The 18,814-nt window shown below is 38.2% G+C and overlaps 1 protein-coding gene across 1 annotated transcript; it reads right to left on the bottom strand.

The window, feature by feature from the left end:
- Positions 1-3,695: 3,695 nt before the first annotated feature.
- Positions 3,696-18,711, bottom strand: mfsd13al (major facilitator superfamily domain containing 13a-like). Its single transcript, XM_073843522.1, has 6 exons — positions 18,332-18,711; positions 12,837-13,565; positions 7,110-7,264; positions 6,740-6,823; positions 4,735-4,878; positions 3,696-4,566 (listed from the first exon to the last, which is right to left on the bottom strand). Exons 1-6 carry the CDS (start codon positions 18,572-18,574, stop codon positions 4,425-4,427), a joined length of 1,497 nt encoding a protein of 498 aa, XP_073699623.1. The 5' UTR covers positions 18,575-18,711; the 3' UTR covers positions 3,696-4,424.
- Positions 18,712-18,814: the final 103 nt, after the last annotated feature.

The following is an 18,814-nucleotide window of genomic DNA, read 5'->3' as shown; positions in this document are numbered from 1 at the left end:
ATTCCACATATTTGCAGTCCATTCTAGGTTGAGCCAGCGACCCTGAGTGGAATGAGCAAGCGGAATATTCAGAAATGCGCTCTCCGCTCACATGCTCTGATCGGAACAAACCCGAACCACTGTCTGCTGAACTTGCGCAGAAACATCAAAGACATAACCAGCTTTTTAAAATTAACTTTTTAAAACTAATATTTAGACTATTTTAGCACAAATTATGAGCTTATAATTATACGATTTTTTTTATAATTCTAAATCAGCTGCTGCTGGTCAAATCATTTTCATTTACATCACTGCTATTGCTGGACTGCATAGTGGCAGAATGGCTGAAAGAAAGCATGAAAGTGGAGCACAAAAACGTAAATTACTAAAGTTACACTTGAAGGAGGGAGGGGGGGGGGGGGGGGGCGGGGGGCTCACACAAAGAGCAGCCTAGGGGCCCCTGACCACCTTAATCCGCCCCTGTCTGCGTTGTGTTTTCTTTCTGTTGCACGAGTAACCAGACGGACATCAAGTGACGGTTCAACTGCTGCTTTAATCTGATAACACAGAATATGATTTTTAGCAGTGTGTTTTCGCCCTTTTCGTACTTTCTCTCCCATGCGGAGACAGCGCAGAAAGGGCGCGCAGAGGAAAGGAAATACAACTTTTAAACAACGAACTCAACAAGTGACAAAACAGCATACCTGATAACACAGAATATGATTTTTAGCAGTGTGTTTTCGCCCTTTTCGTACTTTCTGTTAAAGGAGAAAGTGCAACTCATTTAGCATATACATCGAACGCATCGACGAAACATCAAAATTAAATCACAATCTTAATAAAAACAAATTAATGAGAATAACAAAATATACATGAAGAATAGAGTCAAATATATGATTTAAAGAGGAAAACTATATTTTAAAGTGATATAAAAGTTAGAGATGACATCAGATTAATTGGAGCTTGACAGAAACCCACCTCTCCCATGCGGAGACAGCGCAGAAAGGGAAGAGGTGGTGCAAAGACAGGAAATTAAGATTTACGCTGCTGAAGAAATTTAAAGGGGAAGATGCACACACAGATAGGCATATCAGGTATACTTAACATTTTTTTGTGTAATTCTATATACAAAATGAACATTACTTTTAATACCTGTTACACTAGCACCACAAGTTTATAAAGTTTTGAGTTTTCATTTAGGTTTATATGCTTTTAGCCATGCCCCTTTTCTAAATGACCCCGTTGTAGCCAACCAAAAGACAAAATTCAACATTTAGTTTTGAGAATTATTAATTTAGAGAGTATGTTGCTTGTGCTGCAGGGGTTGATCGAGATTGAGCAAAAATCTCAGGACTAGTTTGCAAAAGTAGGTTTTTAACATAATTGAAAAATATTTAATGAAAGATTTGATTGACAGCAATGGTTCTTGAGGCAAAGTTGCTCAGTATGAGAAGAATGTCCTCATATACACTTGTGGCACATTGGACTAAGACTCCGCATGCCAAATTTCACGTCCATTGGACTAACGGTTGCGCAGTTATATATGTTTTTTTCCCCTCTTACAGTGCCACCAAGTGATCAACCTCCGCCATTATTTTGATTTGACCAAAGGATGAGCCCATACACAACTTTCCCGAGTTTGCTGAAGATATCTCATTACATTCAAAAGTTATAGCCATATAACTAGGACTAGTTCGCAAAAGTAGGTTTTTAACATAATTGAAAAATATTTAATGAAAGATTTGATTGACAGCAATGGTTCTTGAGGCAAAGTTGGTCAGTATGAGGAGATATCAAATTATATGCATATTGTGTGGATGTGTGAAACACCATGTGATTAAAGAAACATGCCCAGGGAGTTTCGTTTTGACTGGCCATTGTTAAATTTGTCTAAAAGGTGCTCAAATTCATTGGTCGATGGCGGCCATGTTTTTTGAGATACGCGAATATCCTCATAGAACCTTTTGGCACATTGGACTAAGACAACGCATGCCAAATTTCAGGTGGATTGGACTAACTGTTGCGTAGTTATATGTTTTTATCAAACCACTGCATGCATATTGTGTGTGATTAAAGAGTCATAAAATCTCATTAGCGCCAACTAGTGGCCGATTTCTTTGAGTTAAACATGCCCAGTGAGTTTCGTTTCAACTGGCCTTCGTTAACCGTGTCTAATAGGTGCTCAAAATTCATTGGTCAATTGTGGCCATGTTTTTCGAAATACGCGAATGTCCTTATAGACCACTGTGGCACATTGGACTAACACACTGCATGCCAAATTCCAGGTCGATTGGACTAACCGTTGCGTAGTTATATATGTTTTTATGTTTTTTTTCCCCCCTCGTATAGCACCACCAAGTGATCAAGCTCCGCAATTTTTTTTATTTGACCAAAGAATGAGCTCATACACAACTTTCCCGAGTTTGCTGAAAAAATCTTATTCCATTCATTTTAGTTAAAAGTGGCCACGCCTCTTTCGAACATTTTGGTGCCCCTTTGCAACCGTGAGTCGAAAGCTTAACTTTTTGTTGATAATTATTGATAGTCACTGTCCAGAGAATATTTCTGCTGTGGTTTGGTTTCGATAGGGCGAAAAACCTAGGACTAGTTCGCAAAAGTAGGTTTTGGACAAATTTCAGAATGGCGGAAAAATTTGCATGCCGGAAATGAAATCGGAGATAGCCATTTAGTTTTGATTGAGCCAAGAATTTCAATGATATAAGGGACTTTGTCATAACTCCTAGACCGTTTGTCATCACTCATGTGTCTTATATCACATTGGAATCCTTGGCTCAATCAAAACAAAATCTCTGATTTCATTTCCGGTATGCAAATTTTATTCTATAGTCTTTGGTTATGATCGATTTCACTTTTTTGTTTGCTGTAGCGCCACCTATTGGCCGACTGGGCCAAAGCTTTGTCAGAGCGTCCCCTCAGGGAGCTCATATTAGACTGATTTCTGAAGGATCATGTGACACTTTAAACTGGATTAATAATACTAAAATTTCAAAAAATATATTAGATTTTAAAATATAATCAAACACAAAACAGTTATTTTAAATAGTAAAAATTAATACAGTATTAATACAGTATTAAAGGTTGTATCAGCGATTTCTAGCCTAAAACATAAAGTGTCAATTTAGCTGACCTTTCTTCACGATCCGCTCGCTGCCTGCCCCATAAATTGTCTGTGAAAAAACCGCGTCTCTCTGGTCAGCCTAGTGTCCGAGATATGCCAAAAAAACAATCGGCAAACAAACAGTGTTCCAACCAATCAGCGTCAGGGGGTTCGTGTTGTGGACTTTCCTACTGGTGCTGGGACGTGAGGGAGGCGGAGCGAAAGTCTATAACACCAAACCCCTGACGCTGATTGGTTGGAACACTGTTTGTTTTTGTGTAGAAAGGTTGGTAGTGCCGATTGTTTTTTTTGGCATATCTCGGACCCTAGGCTGACCAGAGAGACGCGTTTTTTTCACAGACAATTTATGGGGCAGGCAGCAAGCGGATCGTGATGAAAGATAAGCTGAATTTGACACTTTATGTTTCAGGCTAGAAATCGCTGATACAACCTTTAATTAAATACTTAAAAAGTATTAATACAGTATTTTTTCCCCTTAGAAATAGGAAATAGGAAGAAATTATCAAATCCACAAAATGATGAAACCTCACACGCTGTTTCAACATAACATCAAGTTTATTGACATAGAAAAATAGAAAAATAACAAGCAACAACCACAAAACTTTTTCCCACCAAGAAACTAATAAATACATACAAAATTAAGGTTCCGTGTGAATCAACAGGAAAGATAAAAGACTAAATTATACCTTCAATAGCTTATTGTTCATTTAATTAATCTCAGTGTCTTTTAAAAATTCAAATTGGTCCTTTACAATCCGTAAAAATCCTACAATAGTCACAAAGCTTAGTTATGCACTATACCTTGGCATCAGTGCAATAGTAAAGAGGAGAATATGTCACATATAAGAAACGTATTTCACAGCTCTCTTTCCTCACACATAATCACACATAATTTACACTCAAACCAATATTTTACATACATTATTTATTTTTTTGTACCTAGAGCGGAATAAGTGGGGTATGTGCAGACGACAAACCTCCCTAGGTTTACAAGAAACCTCAACTTCACTTCAGGGTTTTTTTTTTTTTTAAAGGACTGTACATTTCCTTTACATACATAGCAGTTTCCTACATTCCAGATAATTTATCTGATTTCTGATAATCTGATTTGTGTGATGTGATTGGAGCAAATTCTTTAAACAGCAAATATAGTCTCAGACCCAACACCCCGAAGGAACAAACCTGCTTTACAGTACTAAGAGATCCCTTTCTTACTATATTACAGTCTGAGTTTAGCATTCGAAATCAAAATACAAAATCAAGTGCTGCAAGTAAATGCATATGAATTAAATAAATTGAGCTAAATTCACCCATCAATGTACTTTGAGTCCATTGTATGGCTCTCTCGTATAGAGAATGGCCTCCATGCGAGCACCTGCAGGGCTGTGACACACAATGGCACCACACACACCAGGTAAAACATGACACTTTGCAGGGTCTGAAGAGCACTAGGAAGAGAAAAAGACAGCGTCAACATTTCCTTGAATGCAATGGACCTGTACCACCACTAGAGGTCGACAGACTATTGGCTGCTTACAGTGAGTGTTATGTTGCTTTATGTGGGTAAATATGTTTTGAAAACTTGGAATATTGGGGTTATTGATAGGTGAACTTACCTTGGATCTGCAGCCGTCGCAACGTCTTTCATTTCTGCGTAGCCATACTGGTTTAGAATGAACACAACCAGCATAGGAGCCAGAGACTGTGCTGGCTTTGTGAATAGAGCGTTGGTCCCAAAAACCATAGATGAGAGAGGAGTGCTGGAAATATTTAAAAATAAAAATGTAAGAAAAAAGGAGGAAAAATTTGTCTTTTGAATTACAGAATCAATTAATTAAAGGGATAGTTTAACCCAGAGATGTTCACAAGTCTTTAACCTGGAGTCTGAGTCAAGTCTAAAGTCTTTGTCGCTGGAGTCTGAGTCAAGTCTCGAGTTTTTGCACATCTAACAACAATACTCCTAATTATAATTAGCATACATGATTATTTTGAAACGTTCTTTGCCTACAGAATAATAATGCTAAATTTAGATCAGAAACATCTTGTCACATCTGGTTTGAACAGTCAAAGGTTATTGATAGATTGATAGATCATGGTGGCTGCGCGCGTCCAGAGAGAGAGAGAGAGAGAGAGAGAGAAAACGCAGCTGAAAGGGCTCGAATAAAGCGCGTTTGGCTTTAGATTAAATACTAGAGTATATAGCGCTGAAAGATATTTGCCATAAACGACACTGAGCGCTTGTAATGTGATCCGTTCCTCTGTTTTGACGCGTTGCTCACTTAAAATTGTGCTGTTGTTATGGCTCGCTGTCCGCCTTTTGAATTGAGTTATAAGTATTTAGGGATAAAACACTCTTAATTGATTTTAAAATATTCACAAGGCCCCTTCTGGAGTCATTTTAGGCCGAGTATGAAGTCTATAAAAATGTGGCTCGAGACCATGTCACTACCTTGAGTGTCCATCTCTGGTTTAACCAACATCAAGTTGCAAACCCGTAAGACATTCGTTTATCTCCGTACACCCTTTCTGGGCCTTGAACGTGGAAGGACTTTTGCTGTTTATGGAGAGTCAGAAAGATCTCAGACTTCATCAAAAATATCTTAATTTGTGTTCTGAACTTGTGTATAAAAAAAGTCAAACAGGCCGAAGCCATAGAAACAATAGATGAGAAACCAAGGCAGAAGCCCAGAAAAAAAAAGAAAAAAAAAAGAAAAAAATCGAACAGGCCGAAGCCATAGAAACCATAGACAAGAAACATAGGCAGAAGCCCAGAAACAAAGTCGAAGAGGCCAAAGCCATAGAAACCATAGACAAGAAACCTAGACAGAAGCCCAGAAAAAGAAAAAAAATCATCCAGGCCAAAGCCATAGAAATCATATACGAGAAACCTAGGCAGAAGCTGAAAAAAATAATATAAAAAAGTCAAACAGGCCGAAGCCATAGAAACCATAGATGAGAAACCAAGGCAGAAGCCCAGAAAAAAAAAGAAAAAATAAAAGAAAAAGTCGAACAGGCCGAAGCCATAGAAACCATAGACAAGAAACCTAGGCAGAAGCCCAGAGAAAAAAAAATTGACCAGGCCAAAGCCATAGAAACCATATACGAGAAACCTAGGCAGAAGCTGAAAAAATAATATAAAAAAAAAAGTCAAACAGGCCGAAGCCATAGAAACCATAGATAAGAAACCAAGGCAGAAGCCCAGAAAAAAAAGAAAAAAAGAAAAAGTCGAACAGGCCGAAGCCATAGAAACCATAGATGAGAAACCAAGGCAGAAGCCCAGAAAAAAAAGAAAAAAAAGAAAAAGTCGAACAGGCCGAAGCCATAGAAACCATAGGCGAGAAACCTAGGCAGAAGCCCAGAAAAAAAAAAATGAACAATTCGAAGAGGCCAAAGCCATAGAAACCATGAACTTACGGGTTTGGAACGACATGAGGGTGAGTACTTAATGACATGACTTCCATTTTTGGCTGAACTAATTCTTTAAACTATGCACAGATTCATTTTAATGTAAGGAATATAGTATCAGTAAATGGTGACATGCTCACTAAAGAAGCATGCTCACTAAAGAAGCATTTTTTTTTAAACTGTTATAATGCTTTTAACAAACAATAGCTCAAATACCTGCGTTTGTATTTCTGCAGGTCAGAGTCAATTATATCAGCCAGAGGCAAATTGAAGAGACTGAAGGCCGCTTGAACCAAAACCCTAAATCAACATCAGGAGCAAAATAATACATTTTAAAATATATTCAAACAGAAAACAGTTATTGTAAATAGTAAAAATATTTAAAAATATTTCTGTTTTTGCTGTACATTGGAGCAAATAAATGCAGCCTTGGTGAGCATAACAGACTTCTTTCAAAAACATTTTTTGTTCATCTGCGCTGCTAGCCTTGTAGGCAAATGCACATATCTTGTTCTATCTTAACATATTTATTCCTTTAGCCTGTTGGAAGGAAAAAGGAACAGCATTGTGTGGTGTAATTACTCACATGTTGGAAGTGAGGAACAATGCAAGGAAATAGTAGTTGCTTGGACCCAAGAGTAGCATGATCACAGCAGCTCCGGCCTCCATGTAGAAGGTGATCAGTATGAGTCTGTAGTAGCCAAACTTATGGAGAAGATTCTGGCTGCACAAAACCAACAACTGTAAAAGAAAACATTGAAATGTTTAAGATATTTAAGTGTTAGTTATTGGTTTTTGTCTTGATGAGAACTATTTTATCCTTAAAACAGAGGTTTATTCAATTCCAACCAAGTATGAATGACAATATTAGTAATGTTTGCTACAACCAGCATTGGGGAAAGTTGCTTTTAAAAGTACTTTACATTACAATATTGTGTTTCTCCCTGAAAAAGTAACTAACTGCATTACTTAGTTACTTTCTATGGAAAGTACTGCATTACATTACGTTTGCGTTACTTTTTTACCTGGGCTGGGCATGCAAACAAAAAAATATTATTTCAGCAATCAATCAATAAAAACACAAATGTGATGTTTAACTAAAGTCATTTTTGCTTATTTGTATGGTTGAATTCGACCATCAAAGGTCAGCAGTGAGATTAAATTCATGAAGTATACTTGCATTATTTAACATAGTTTGCATTTCACCGTTTGTATTCATTTTGAAGAATACTGAATCTGTTTTTGTGTGAGATGCATAATTTACGGTGGCCCGGTAATGCACAACTAAATCTCCACAACACAACGCATAGGACTAATTCCGTTGTGTTGCAGCTTGTTTTTTGTTGTGTTGTGCTAAATTCATTGTGATGATGCTTATTTCCATTGTGTTGTGACTTGTTTCTGTTGTGTTGTGGTTTGTTTTCGCTGTGTGGCGATTGTTGCCATTGTGTTTTGGCTTGTTTCCGATGTATTGCAACTTGTTTTCGCTGTGATTCGGTTGTTGCCGTTGTGTTTTGGCTTGTTTTCGTTGTTTTGCAACTTGTTTCCATAGTGTTGCAGTTGTTGTTGTTGTGTTTTGGCTTGTTTTCGTTGTTTTGCAACTTGTTTCCATAGTGTTGCAGTTGTTGTTGTTGTGTTTCGGCTTGTTTCCGTTGTATTGCAACTTGTTTTCGCTGTGATTCGGTTGTTGCCGTTGTGTTTTGGCTTGTTTTCGTTGTTTTGCAAATTGTTTCCATAGTGTTGCAGTTGTTGTTGTTGTGTTTCGGCTTGTTTCCGTTGTATTGCAACTTGTTTTCGCTGTGATTCGGTTGTTGCCGTTGTGTTTTGGCTTGTTTTCTTTGTTTTGCAACTTGTTTCCATAGTGTTGCAGTTGTTGTTGTTGTGTTTCGGCTTGTTTCCGTTGTATTGCAACTTGTTTTCGCTGTGATTCGGTTGTTGCCGTTGTGTTTTGGCTTGTTTTCTTTGTTTTGCAACTTGTTTCCATAGTGTTGCAGTTGTTGTTGTTGTGTTTCGGCTTGTTTCCGTTGTATTGCAACTTGTTTTCGCTGTGATTCGGTTGTTGCCGTTGTGTTTTGGCTTGTTTTCGTTGTTTTGCAACTTGTTTCCATAGTGTTGCAGTTGTTGTTGTTGTTGTGTTTTGGCTTGTTTTCGTTGTTTTGCAACTTGTTTCCATAGTGTTGCAGTTGTTGTTGTTGTGTTTCGGCTTGTTTCCGTTGTATTGCAACTTGTTTTCGCTGTGATTCGGTTGTTGCCGTTGTGTTTTGGCTTGTTTTCGTTGTTTTGCAAATTGTTTCCATAGTGTTGCAGTTGTTGTTGTTGTGTTTCGGCTTGTTTCCGTTGTATTGCAACTTGTTTTCGCTGTGATTCGGTTGTTGCCGTTGTGTTTTGGCTTGTTTTCTTTGTTTTGCAACTTGTTTCCATAGTGTTGCAGTTGTTGTTGTTGTGTTTCGGCTTGTTTCCGTTGTATTGCAACTTGTTTTCGCTGTGATTCGGTTGTTGCCGTTGTGTTTTGGCTTGTTTTCTTTGTTTTGCAACTTGTTTCCATAGTGTTGCAGTTGTTGTTGTTGTGTTTCGGCTTGTTTCCGTTGTATTGCAACTTGTTTTCGCTGTGATTCGGTTGTTGCCGTTGTGTTTTGGCTTGTTTTCTTTGTTTTGCAACTTGTTTCCATAGTGTTGCAGTTGTTGTTGTTGTGTTTTGGCTTGTTTCCGATGTATTGCAACTTGTTTTCGCTGTGATTCGGTTGTTGCCGTTGTGTTTTGGCTTGTTTTCGTTGTTTTGCAACTTGTTTCCATAGTGTTGCAGTTGTTGTTGTTGTGTTTTGGCTTGTTTTCGTTGTTTTGCAACTTGTTTCCATAGTGTTGCAGTTGTTGTTGTTGTGTTTCGGCTTGTTTCCGTTGTATTGCAACTTGTTTTCGCTGTGATTCGGTTGTTGCCGTTGTGTTTTGGCTTGTTTTCTTTGTTTTGCAACTTGTTTCCATAGTGTTGCAGTTGTTGTTGTTGTGTTTCGGCTTGTTTCCGTTGTATTGCAACTTGTTTTCGCTGTGATTCGGTTGTTGCCGTTGTGTTTTGGCTTGTTTTCTTTGTTTTGCAACTTGTTTCCATAGTGTTGCAGTTGTTGTTGTTGTGTTTCGGCTTGTTTCCGTTGTATTGCAACTTGTTTTCGCTGTGATTCGGTTGTTGCCGTTGTGTTTTGGCTTGTTTTCTTTGTTTTGCAACTTGTTTCCATAGTGTTGCAGTTGTTGTTGTTGTGTTTCGGCTTGTTTCCGTTGTATTGCAACTTGTTTTCGCTGTGATTCGGTTGTTGCCGTTGTGTTTTGGCTTGTTTTCTTTGTTTTGCAACTTGTTTCCATAGTGTTGCAGTTGTTGTTGTTGTGTTTCGGCTTGTTTCCGTTGTATTGCAACTTGTTTTCGCTGTGATTCGGTTGTTGCCGTTGTGTTTTGGCTTGTTTTCGTTGTTTTGCAACTTGTTTCCATAGTGTTGCAGTTGTTGTTGTTGTGTTTTGGCTTGTTTTCGTTGTTTTGCAACTTGTTTCCATAGTGTTGCAGTTGTTGTTGTTGTGTTTCGGCTTGTTTCCGTTGTATTGCAACTTGTTTTCGCTGTGATTCGGTTGTTGCCGTTGTGTTTTGGCTTGTTTTCGTTGTTTTGCAAATTGTTTCCATAGTGTTGCAGTTGTTGTTGTTGTGTTTCGGCTTGTTTCCGTTGTATTGCAACTTGTTTTCGCTGTGATTCGGTTGTTGCCGTTGTGTTTTGGCTTGTTTTCTTTGTTTTGCAACTTGTTTCCATAGTGTTGCAGTTGTTGTTGTTGCGTTTCGGCTTGTTTCCGTTGTATTGCAACTTGTTTTCGCTGTGATTCGGTTGTTGCCGTTGTGTTTTGGCTTGTTTTCTTTGTTTTGCAACTTGTTTCCATAGTGTTGCAGTTGTTGTTGTTGTGTTTCGGCTTGTTTCCGTTGTATTGCAACTTGTTTTCGCTGTGATTCGGTTGTTGCCGTTGTGTTTTGGCTTGTTTTCTTTGTTTTGCAACTTGTTTCCATAGTGTTGCAGTTGTTGTTGTTGTGTTTTGGCTTGTTTCCGATGTATTGCAACTTGTTTTCGCTGTGATTCGGTTGTTGCCGTTGTGTTTTGGCTTGTTTTCGTTGTTTTGCAACTTGTTTCCATAGTGTTGCAGTTGTTGTTGTTGTGTTTTGGCTTGTTTTCGTTGTTTTGCAACTTGTTTCCATAGTGTTGCAGTTGTTGTTGTTGTGTTTCGGCTTGTTTCCGTTGTATTGCAACTTGTTTTCGCTGTGATTCGGTTGTTGCCGTTGTGTTTTGGCTTGTTTTCTTTGTTTTGCAACTTGTTTCCATAGTGTTGCAGTTGTTGTTGTTGTGTTTCGGCTTGTTTCCGTTGTATTGCAACTTGTTTTCGCTGTGATTCGGTTGTTGCCGTTGTGTTTTGGCTTGTTTTCTTTGTTTTGCAACTTGTTTCCATAGTGTTGCAGTTGTTGTTGTTGTGTTTCGGCTTGTTTCCGTTGTATTGCAAATTGTTTTCGCTGTGATTCGGTTGTTGCCGTTGTGTTTTGGCTTGTTTTCGTTGTTTTGCAACTTGTTTCCATAGTGTTGCAGTTGTTGTTGTTGTGTTTCGGCTTGTTTCCGTTGTATTGCAACTTGTTTTCGCTGTGATTCGGTTGTTGCCGTTGTGTTTTGGCTTGTTTTCGTTGTTTTGCAACTTGTTTCCATAGTGTTGCAGTTGTTGTTGTTGTGTTTCAGCTTGTTTCCGTTGTATTGCAACTTGTTTTCGCTGTGATTCGGTTGTTGCCGTTGTGTTTTGGCTTGTTTTCGTTGTTTTGCAACTTGTTTCCATAGTGTTGCAGTTGTTGTTGTTGTGTTTTGGCTTGTTTTCGTTGTTTTGCAACTTGTTTCCATAGTGTTGCAGTTGTTGTTGTTGTGTTTCCGTTGTATTGCAACTTGTTTTCGCTGTGATTCGGTTGTTGCCGTTGTGTTTTGGCTTGTTTTCGTTGTTTTGCAACTTGTTTCCATAGTGTTGCAGTTGTTGTTGTTGTGTTTCGGCTTGTTTTTGTTGTATTGCAACTTGTTTTCGCTGTGATTCGGTTGTTGCCGTTGTGTTTTGGCTTGTTTTCGTTGTTTTGCAACTTGTTTCCATAGTGTTGCAGTTGTTGTTGTTGTGTTTCGGCTTGTTTCCGTTGTATTGCAACTTGTTTTCGCTGTGATTCGGTTGTTGCCGTTGTGTTTTGGCTTGTTTTCGTTGTTTTGCAACTTGTTTCCATAGTGTTGCAGTTGTTGTTGTTGTGTTTCGGCTTGTTTTTGTTGTATTGCAACTTGTTTTCGCTGTGATTCGGTTGTTGCCGTTGTGTTTTGGCTTGTTTTCGTTGTTTTGCAACTTGTTTCCATAGTGTTGCAGTTGTTGTTGTTGTGTTTCAGCTTGTTTCCGTTGTATTGCAACTTGTTTTCGCTGTGATTCGGTTGTTGCCGTTGTGTTTTGGCTTGTTTTCGTTGTTTTGCAACTTGTTTCCATAGTGTTGCAGTTGTTGTTGTTGTTGTGTTTCAAGCTTGTTTTCTTTGTATTGCAACTTGTTTCCTTTGTGTTGCAGTTGTTGTTGTTGTATTTCGGCTTCTTTCTGTTGTATTGTGACTTGTTTTCGGTGATGCGGTTGTTGCCGTTGTGTTTTGGCTTGTTTCCGTTGTATTGCAACTTGTTTCCGTTGTGTTGCAGTTGTTGTTGTAGTGTTTCGGCTTGTTTCCATAGTGTTGCAACTTGTTTCCGTTGTGTTGCAGTTGTTGTTGCTGCGTTTCGGCTTGTTTTCGTTGTATTGCAACTTGTTTCCGTTGTGTTGCAGTTGTTGTTGTTGTATTTCGGCTTGTTCCCGTTGTATTGTGACTTGTTTTCGGTGATGCGGTTGTTGCCGTTGTGTTTTGGCTTGTTTCCATTGTATTGCAACTTGTTTCCGTTGTGTTGCAGTTGTTGTTGTGTTTCGGCTTGTTTCCGTTGTATTGCAACTTGTTTCCGTTGAGTTGCGATTGTGTTGTGACTTGTTTCCATTGTGTGGAACTAATTTCTGTTGTGTTGTGGAGATTTAGTTGTGTTGTACACTACTGTGCCACCGTAGTAAATACATGTTGATATTTAGTCTAGAACTATTGTTAAGTATCTTGTTTACACAGCGCATACAACACCTTTGCACTTACTTAGAAACAAGACATATTTTCTTGTAAACTGCTAAGATATACATTACTAATTACTTGAAAAAATTATTACGATTACATAACTCATTACTTATAAGGCGTTACCCCCAACACTGGCTATAATTATGATGCACCTGAGGGCAGATGAATCCAGCTCCATACATGACACTCTTGGCAAGCGATGGCAGGACATCCTGAGGAATGAGGTGCTCTACAAAAATCATGGTGAAGTTATTGCAGAACGCCACCATGAACACCTGGAAAAAGTTCATGATTACAAAGAGCTGGAAGTCTCTGTTGGTAAGAATCTGCCAGGTCATGGACATCACAGACGACACAGAGAGCGGCGGTTTCTCAGGACTCTCTGAGCCTTCTTCAGGGATTTTATTATCAAATCGACTCTCACTGTTGAAGCCTGTGTACAGCATGCAAACGCAGGCCAATATGGCCACAATCACGCTGAAGCCCTGGAAGGCAGCAAAGTTGTCCATGTTTTCAGAGATGAGACCACAGAACAGCACACTAGAGGAGCCCATTAACGATGCCACCTGGCTGTATTTAATGAGCCTCAGTCTGTTCTGATGGTGTCCGGAGATTTCTGCAAAGAGGGCGCACTGGGCTAACAGCACAAATGTGAGCATGCCGTCAAAAGCGCAGAGGGTCACCATGAGGTGGGCACCACTCAGCCAATCATCTGGCTCGTAAGTCCTCCATGGGAACCATGCCAGCAAGAAAGACAGACTGTATAGTGGGGCTCCGTATAAAATGGAGAGCCTCCGCCTTGAGCAACACTCCATACGTGAGTTGTCTTGCAAATATCCAAACAAGGGGTCATTCAGTGCATTCCAGATCATAAAGACAACCTGCGGAGACATAACTGCGGGATCTTTACTGGTCCAGATAATATTTCAAATAAGCATTTTGTTGATTTATATAATTTGTATGATAAAAAGGTAGTAAAATGCATTCAAAAAACATCAGTAACACATAATTAGGGAATCAAGCGTGTAGTTGGTATGGCCAAGGATCAGCAATCTCAGCATAAAAATGATCAGACAGACCAAAGCGTAAGTCGTAGAGATTTGAAACTTAGAGGGATGATAATACTCACACCATCTACAGTGTCACCAAAGCTCGCCCCAATCGCCCTAACGGCGGGTGCTACAGTGCTCAAAAGTACGAACTCGCTCATTACTCCTAACCATTTGTCACAGGCTAAAAGTATCTTATGTTGTTGGACTCTTTGGCTTACGCTAGACCACTGGTCTCAAACTCAATTCCTGGATGGCCACAGCTCTGCAGTTTAGCTCTAACTCTAATCAAACACACCTGATCCAGCTAATTAAGGTCTTCAGGATTACTAGAAACTTCCAAGCAGGTGTGAGTTGGAGCTAAACTCTGCAGAGCTGCCGCCCTCCAAGAACTGAGTTTGAGACCTCTGCCCTAGACAAAACACATGCCTTATATTTGTCTGTCACCTTGGCACCTATTAAACAAGGTTAACTGAAGCTGATCAAAGTGAAACTTGGTTGACTCACAACCCTAAAGGTATGTGAGAAGTATGAAAGAAATCGGCCACTGGAGGGCAATATCGCCTTTTTCAAGGGATAAATGATTGTATATTGCATGGTTTTTCACATATTCACACAATATTTACAAAGGAATATTTTTGAGGAATGTTGGTAACCAAATAGTTCTGGTTACTAATGACTTTACATTGTATGGATAGGATAAAATAAATAAAATATAAGACAGCGTACACATAATTTGATAGTCCACTTCGGGGCATTCTACTAAGTAACTCTGCAGCTAAAATAAAGTGTTAGCAGATATTTAGCAGACAGTATACTCTGCAAAGTTAAAAGAATGTCTAAAATTTCTCAAAGTATCTTCTTTCATGTTCCACAGAATAAACAGTCATACCGGTTTGAAACAAATGACGGTTAGTTTCAGAATTTTCATTTATGGTTAAAGTATTCCTTTAAAAACTGAAAGCTAGTGCTGACAACAACTGAAAGACACCTTGGTTTTAGCCTGTTTGTTAGCCTAAAAAGCTTGTTCCTTCCTTGATTTGTGTATTAGGTTATTCAGGTGGTTAGCTGGACTTTCCGCCAGGTCAAGCAGGTTAGGCAGGTCAATTCTGATGGTTTTAAAGAGGTTTAGGGCTTTAGGGAAGAAGCCGGAAGACCAGTTGGACATTATCTTGGCCGGGATGGGCGACAAGCTTGATCTGGCTAAACTGGGTTAACTGGTTTAAGTTGAGTTGTTTGCTTAGAAAATAATAACTTAAGTCTAATACAGTACATGTTAATGTACAATGCTAATGGACGACCAATTTATTTATACAACTGAGATGCATGCCTATAAGCTTAATATGTGCAACCTTTTAACAAATATTTATTTTTTAGATATTTACGCAATTATAGTAACATATCTGAAAACAGAAACTATGGTTTATTGACTGGAAATGCTACGGCCATATTGGTAGCACCGAATGTAAACAATGCTACTAGACTGAACAAAACTAGCATATTTTGCTAATTATGGTCATGGTTTAACAATGGTCAATTATTGTCATGTTTTGGGCTGTACTAATCGGCCAAACCAGAAAAAAAACATTTGGATTACTATGGACTGCCAAAAGTTATAACAAAGGAGTGCAAAAAAGGAAGGAACAAAAGGCGTTTATGGTTGGCCATACTGAATTAGGATTTCCAGAATAATTTCCTGACAACATTTGTGTTTGTCTTATCACTTCCAGTCATATTAGGCTAATATCTTACTTAATACTGCTTGTATATATCTTTACCACCTATTAACTTTAGTTTGTCAAAATTTGGCGCCATTTCCTGCTTGCTAAGTCATTCTCTATATGATTTAGCAGCTTCCACACATTTTTTTCATGGTTTAGACAGCATAAGTTAGCAGAACAACATATTCAGTAGTACATTAACCACAGTTGTTTACATCGGAGTATCACCAATATGGCCGCGCATCCAGGTCACTGACCAAATCGTGACATGAGTGCAAACGCTCTATATGTTCAAAACTAGAGGTCGACCGATGTATCGGTTTTGCCGATTAATCGGCACCGATAGTTGATTGGCCGACCTATCGGTTATCGGCAAAAATCCTTGCCGATAGTTTTTCCAGGTTGCGTTCTTTGCTGAAGCGGCTCACGCTCCGCTCCGCTGTCATAGAGTATGAGAGGTTAAGCCCCAGACCAATGTTTAATGTCAGGATTGTTACAGGATTTGTATTGATTTATATCCAGCTGGTGATATTCTTAGCCAGCAAAGTTGCAGATTTAAAGAGGTGACATGAGAAAGCAAACTGTGTTCGATCAGCCGACAGAATCCTGCCGAGTCACAGCACGCCATAGTTTTACAGATTACAGATCTGTCCCAAATCATTGTTAATGTTGATAAAGACTTGACCCTGGGCTGGAAGATTGAGTATTGTGCATTTAAGCAAAATATTTTTTTTATTTCTGTAGCTCTAATAATGTCTGTATGCTTCATATAGAGCTATAATTTATGTTTTAGCCTTTTCGTCAGGCAGCGGAAGCATGGTAGTTACGCACTTTATTTACAATGCCATTTTCCTGTTCTTATTTTATTTTAATAACTGATCAACAAAAATATCTATTAAAAATTAAGATAAAAATTATACAAAACGAAATTCGTTTAAGAAGGGATTTTACACAAATAAAAACGTACGAAGTGGTCAAAAATTGTGTCTGACCCTCTCCAATTCTCCAGGCGTATTGCCGTCCCATTCATACCACGTCCTTTATGACACAAACTTCTTTCGTAATAAACATATTAAACTGAAACAAAACAAATAAGATTTAAACATAAATGTAAAACAGAAAAGAAATTGTTTCTGAAATGACAGCAATTAACGATATAGATCGCACTTTCTCTTTCCGTTCGATCTGTACTTTAATCTAACCTTTGCCGCTTTTTTAATCATTCTTGAAGTAAACATTTGCCCGTTTGGTGATTAAATAAACCGTTTTAGATTTCTGCTTTAACTACACAACGTGTCCTGTGTGTGTTTGATACCTGCAAGTTATCCGTTAACGCAGCGCTGCACTGCATTTTCAAATACTTTTATACGAAACTGATGTACAGTACACACAGTCAGTTATGTTTTCAGAGCAGGACAAAACATTTGATACATCGAAATAGATCTGTGCATTCGTTTTAATGCAGCCTGTTAAAGAAGCTACTGTCTACGATCTCATCAGCAATAATCAAATGATAAAGAAAAAAGAACACTTATTTTAAATAAGTAATTGTTTAAAAAAAGTAGCCTGCTTATATAATGGAAAAATCAATTTGATGTAAAATGTAAATGAAAATGTAGCCATGTGCAGTAATATTGAAAACTGAGAATGTGACGCATGGTTATATTTAGTTGATATTGAAAATCGTAATTAAATTGAATCTTAATTTTAAGATGGCAGTAGGCCTACTGACACACAGATATTCCAAATATAAACAAAAGGCATAAAACCTGCAATTTTACATATTGTTAAAATGTAAAGTTTCACACCACTTTACAATGAGCCCATTTGTAACATCAACTAAGATTGATGAAAGCTGTAGAATAGAAGTGTTGTTCCTTGTTAGAGTCTGTTAATTTCAACATTTACTGTAATATTGTTAAATTTTGAAGTTTATTTTGTTAACATTAATGAACTATTAAATAACTTTAATGATCAATATATAATTAATATTAATATTTTTATTTATTTACAAAGTATGGTTTAGTATTTATTTATTTTTAAATAGTAGAGCACTATTTTAGTTGCCGTTCAGTATCCATTTTCAAAAACTATCGGTTAATTAATCGGTATCGGCCAGTGTGGTCCAACCTAGGTATCGGTAAAAACCAATATCGGTCGACCTCTATTCAAAACCTAGATTCATTCACAGATAGAGATGCTTCTCTTATCAGTTATGAATCAATTTGAGCCATTTTGACAAAATCTGCTACACTAGTCCATACCCTCGATCACCTTACATCAAAAATCCAAATGCGCCAAATGACTAGGCACGTTTCCATTACCCCTTAAATTGCACAAAATAAAACTGCGAATTGAAAATACGCCTAATGGGAACGAACAAAAACTCCCATATATCGCAAAAAGGTTTTTACGCTCACCTGAGGTGGTTTTTCAGGCCATTCGAAAAAGGGATATTTCGCAAAACAGCAATGGAAACGTTTTTTTTTTTTTTTCGCATTTACAGGTCACATTCGATTAAATATAGCCAAAATCGTACAAAAATCCATTGTCATGACTTAAAAAAATACGTTTCAGTCGCATAACATCAGTTAATGGAAACGCCATCATTTCGTAATACTTTTTAATCGACATTTATGAAAGTTTTGCGCAAATCTGTAATGGAAACGCGCCTACTGACAGGCGGAAACCGTTTCTGATTGGCTAAAAAAGTGTGGTCGCCTCCCACAACTCTGTATGTTTACAGATTCTAGCGCTTGTATGCATTTTATTGCTTCTGTAGAAATAAAAAGATACTTATAGTCTACAGAAAAACGTTACCTCCTTATGGAAGTTCAGATTAATATGGTGAAACCTATATATAAAACCAAAACTCACCTGTGATTGGTGGAAGGCTGACTCTGATATTTTGTACTTATTTAAGAATAGCTTCACATAGTAGAAACTAAAAATGCTGTTCATCATGCCAGCGCCAAGCGTTGTCATGGAATAAGCCAAAGCAGCTGGATGAGCAAAGTGCCTCATGATGCTTAGACGGATGACTGACTTGCTGGAAGTTAAAGTTTGTCCACAAAAGGCAAGCAAAATGCATGTGAAAACTAACGCTATTAAAAAGCTCATGCAGTCGCGGCTAACTAGTTAACTGTCCTCTCGGACAGCGTCGTTGGAAATATAAAAGATTTAACTAAAACGTTTAAGTTTCCTGTATATCCATAAGTGAGCTCATTTCTCCATTTAAAAACAGTGCACTGCACCACTTCCTGGTATTCCGAAGTGGGCGTGGCCTGTATATGCAAATCAATCCAATAGTAAGTTGTCATTGGACAAGACTCCAGCAAAGTCCCGCCCTCGCCCTCCAAT

The sequence above is a fragment of the Garra rufa genome, chromosome 1 (genome assembly GCF_049309525.1).
Source record: "Garra rufa chromosome 1, GarRuf1.0, whole genome shotgun sequence".
Classification (NCBI taxonomy): Eukaryota; Metazoa; Chordata; class Actinopteri; order Cypriniformes; family Cyprinidae; genus Garra; species Garra rufa.
The sequence above is the reverse complement of the archived record's forward strand: the minus strand, read 5'-3'. Positions and strand labels throughout refer to the sequence as shown.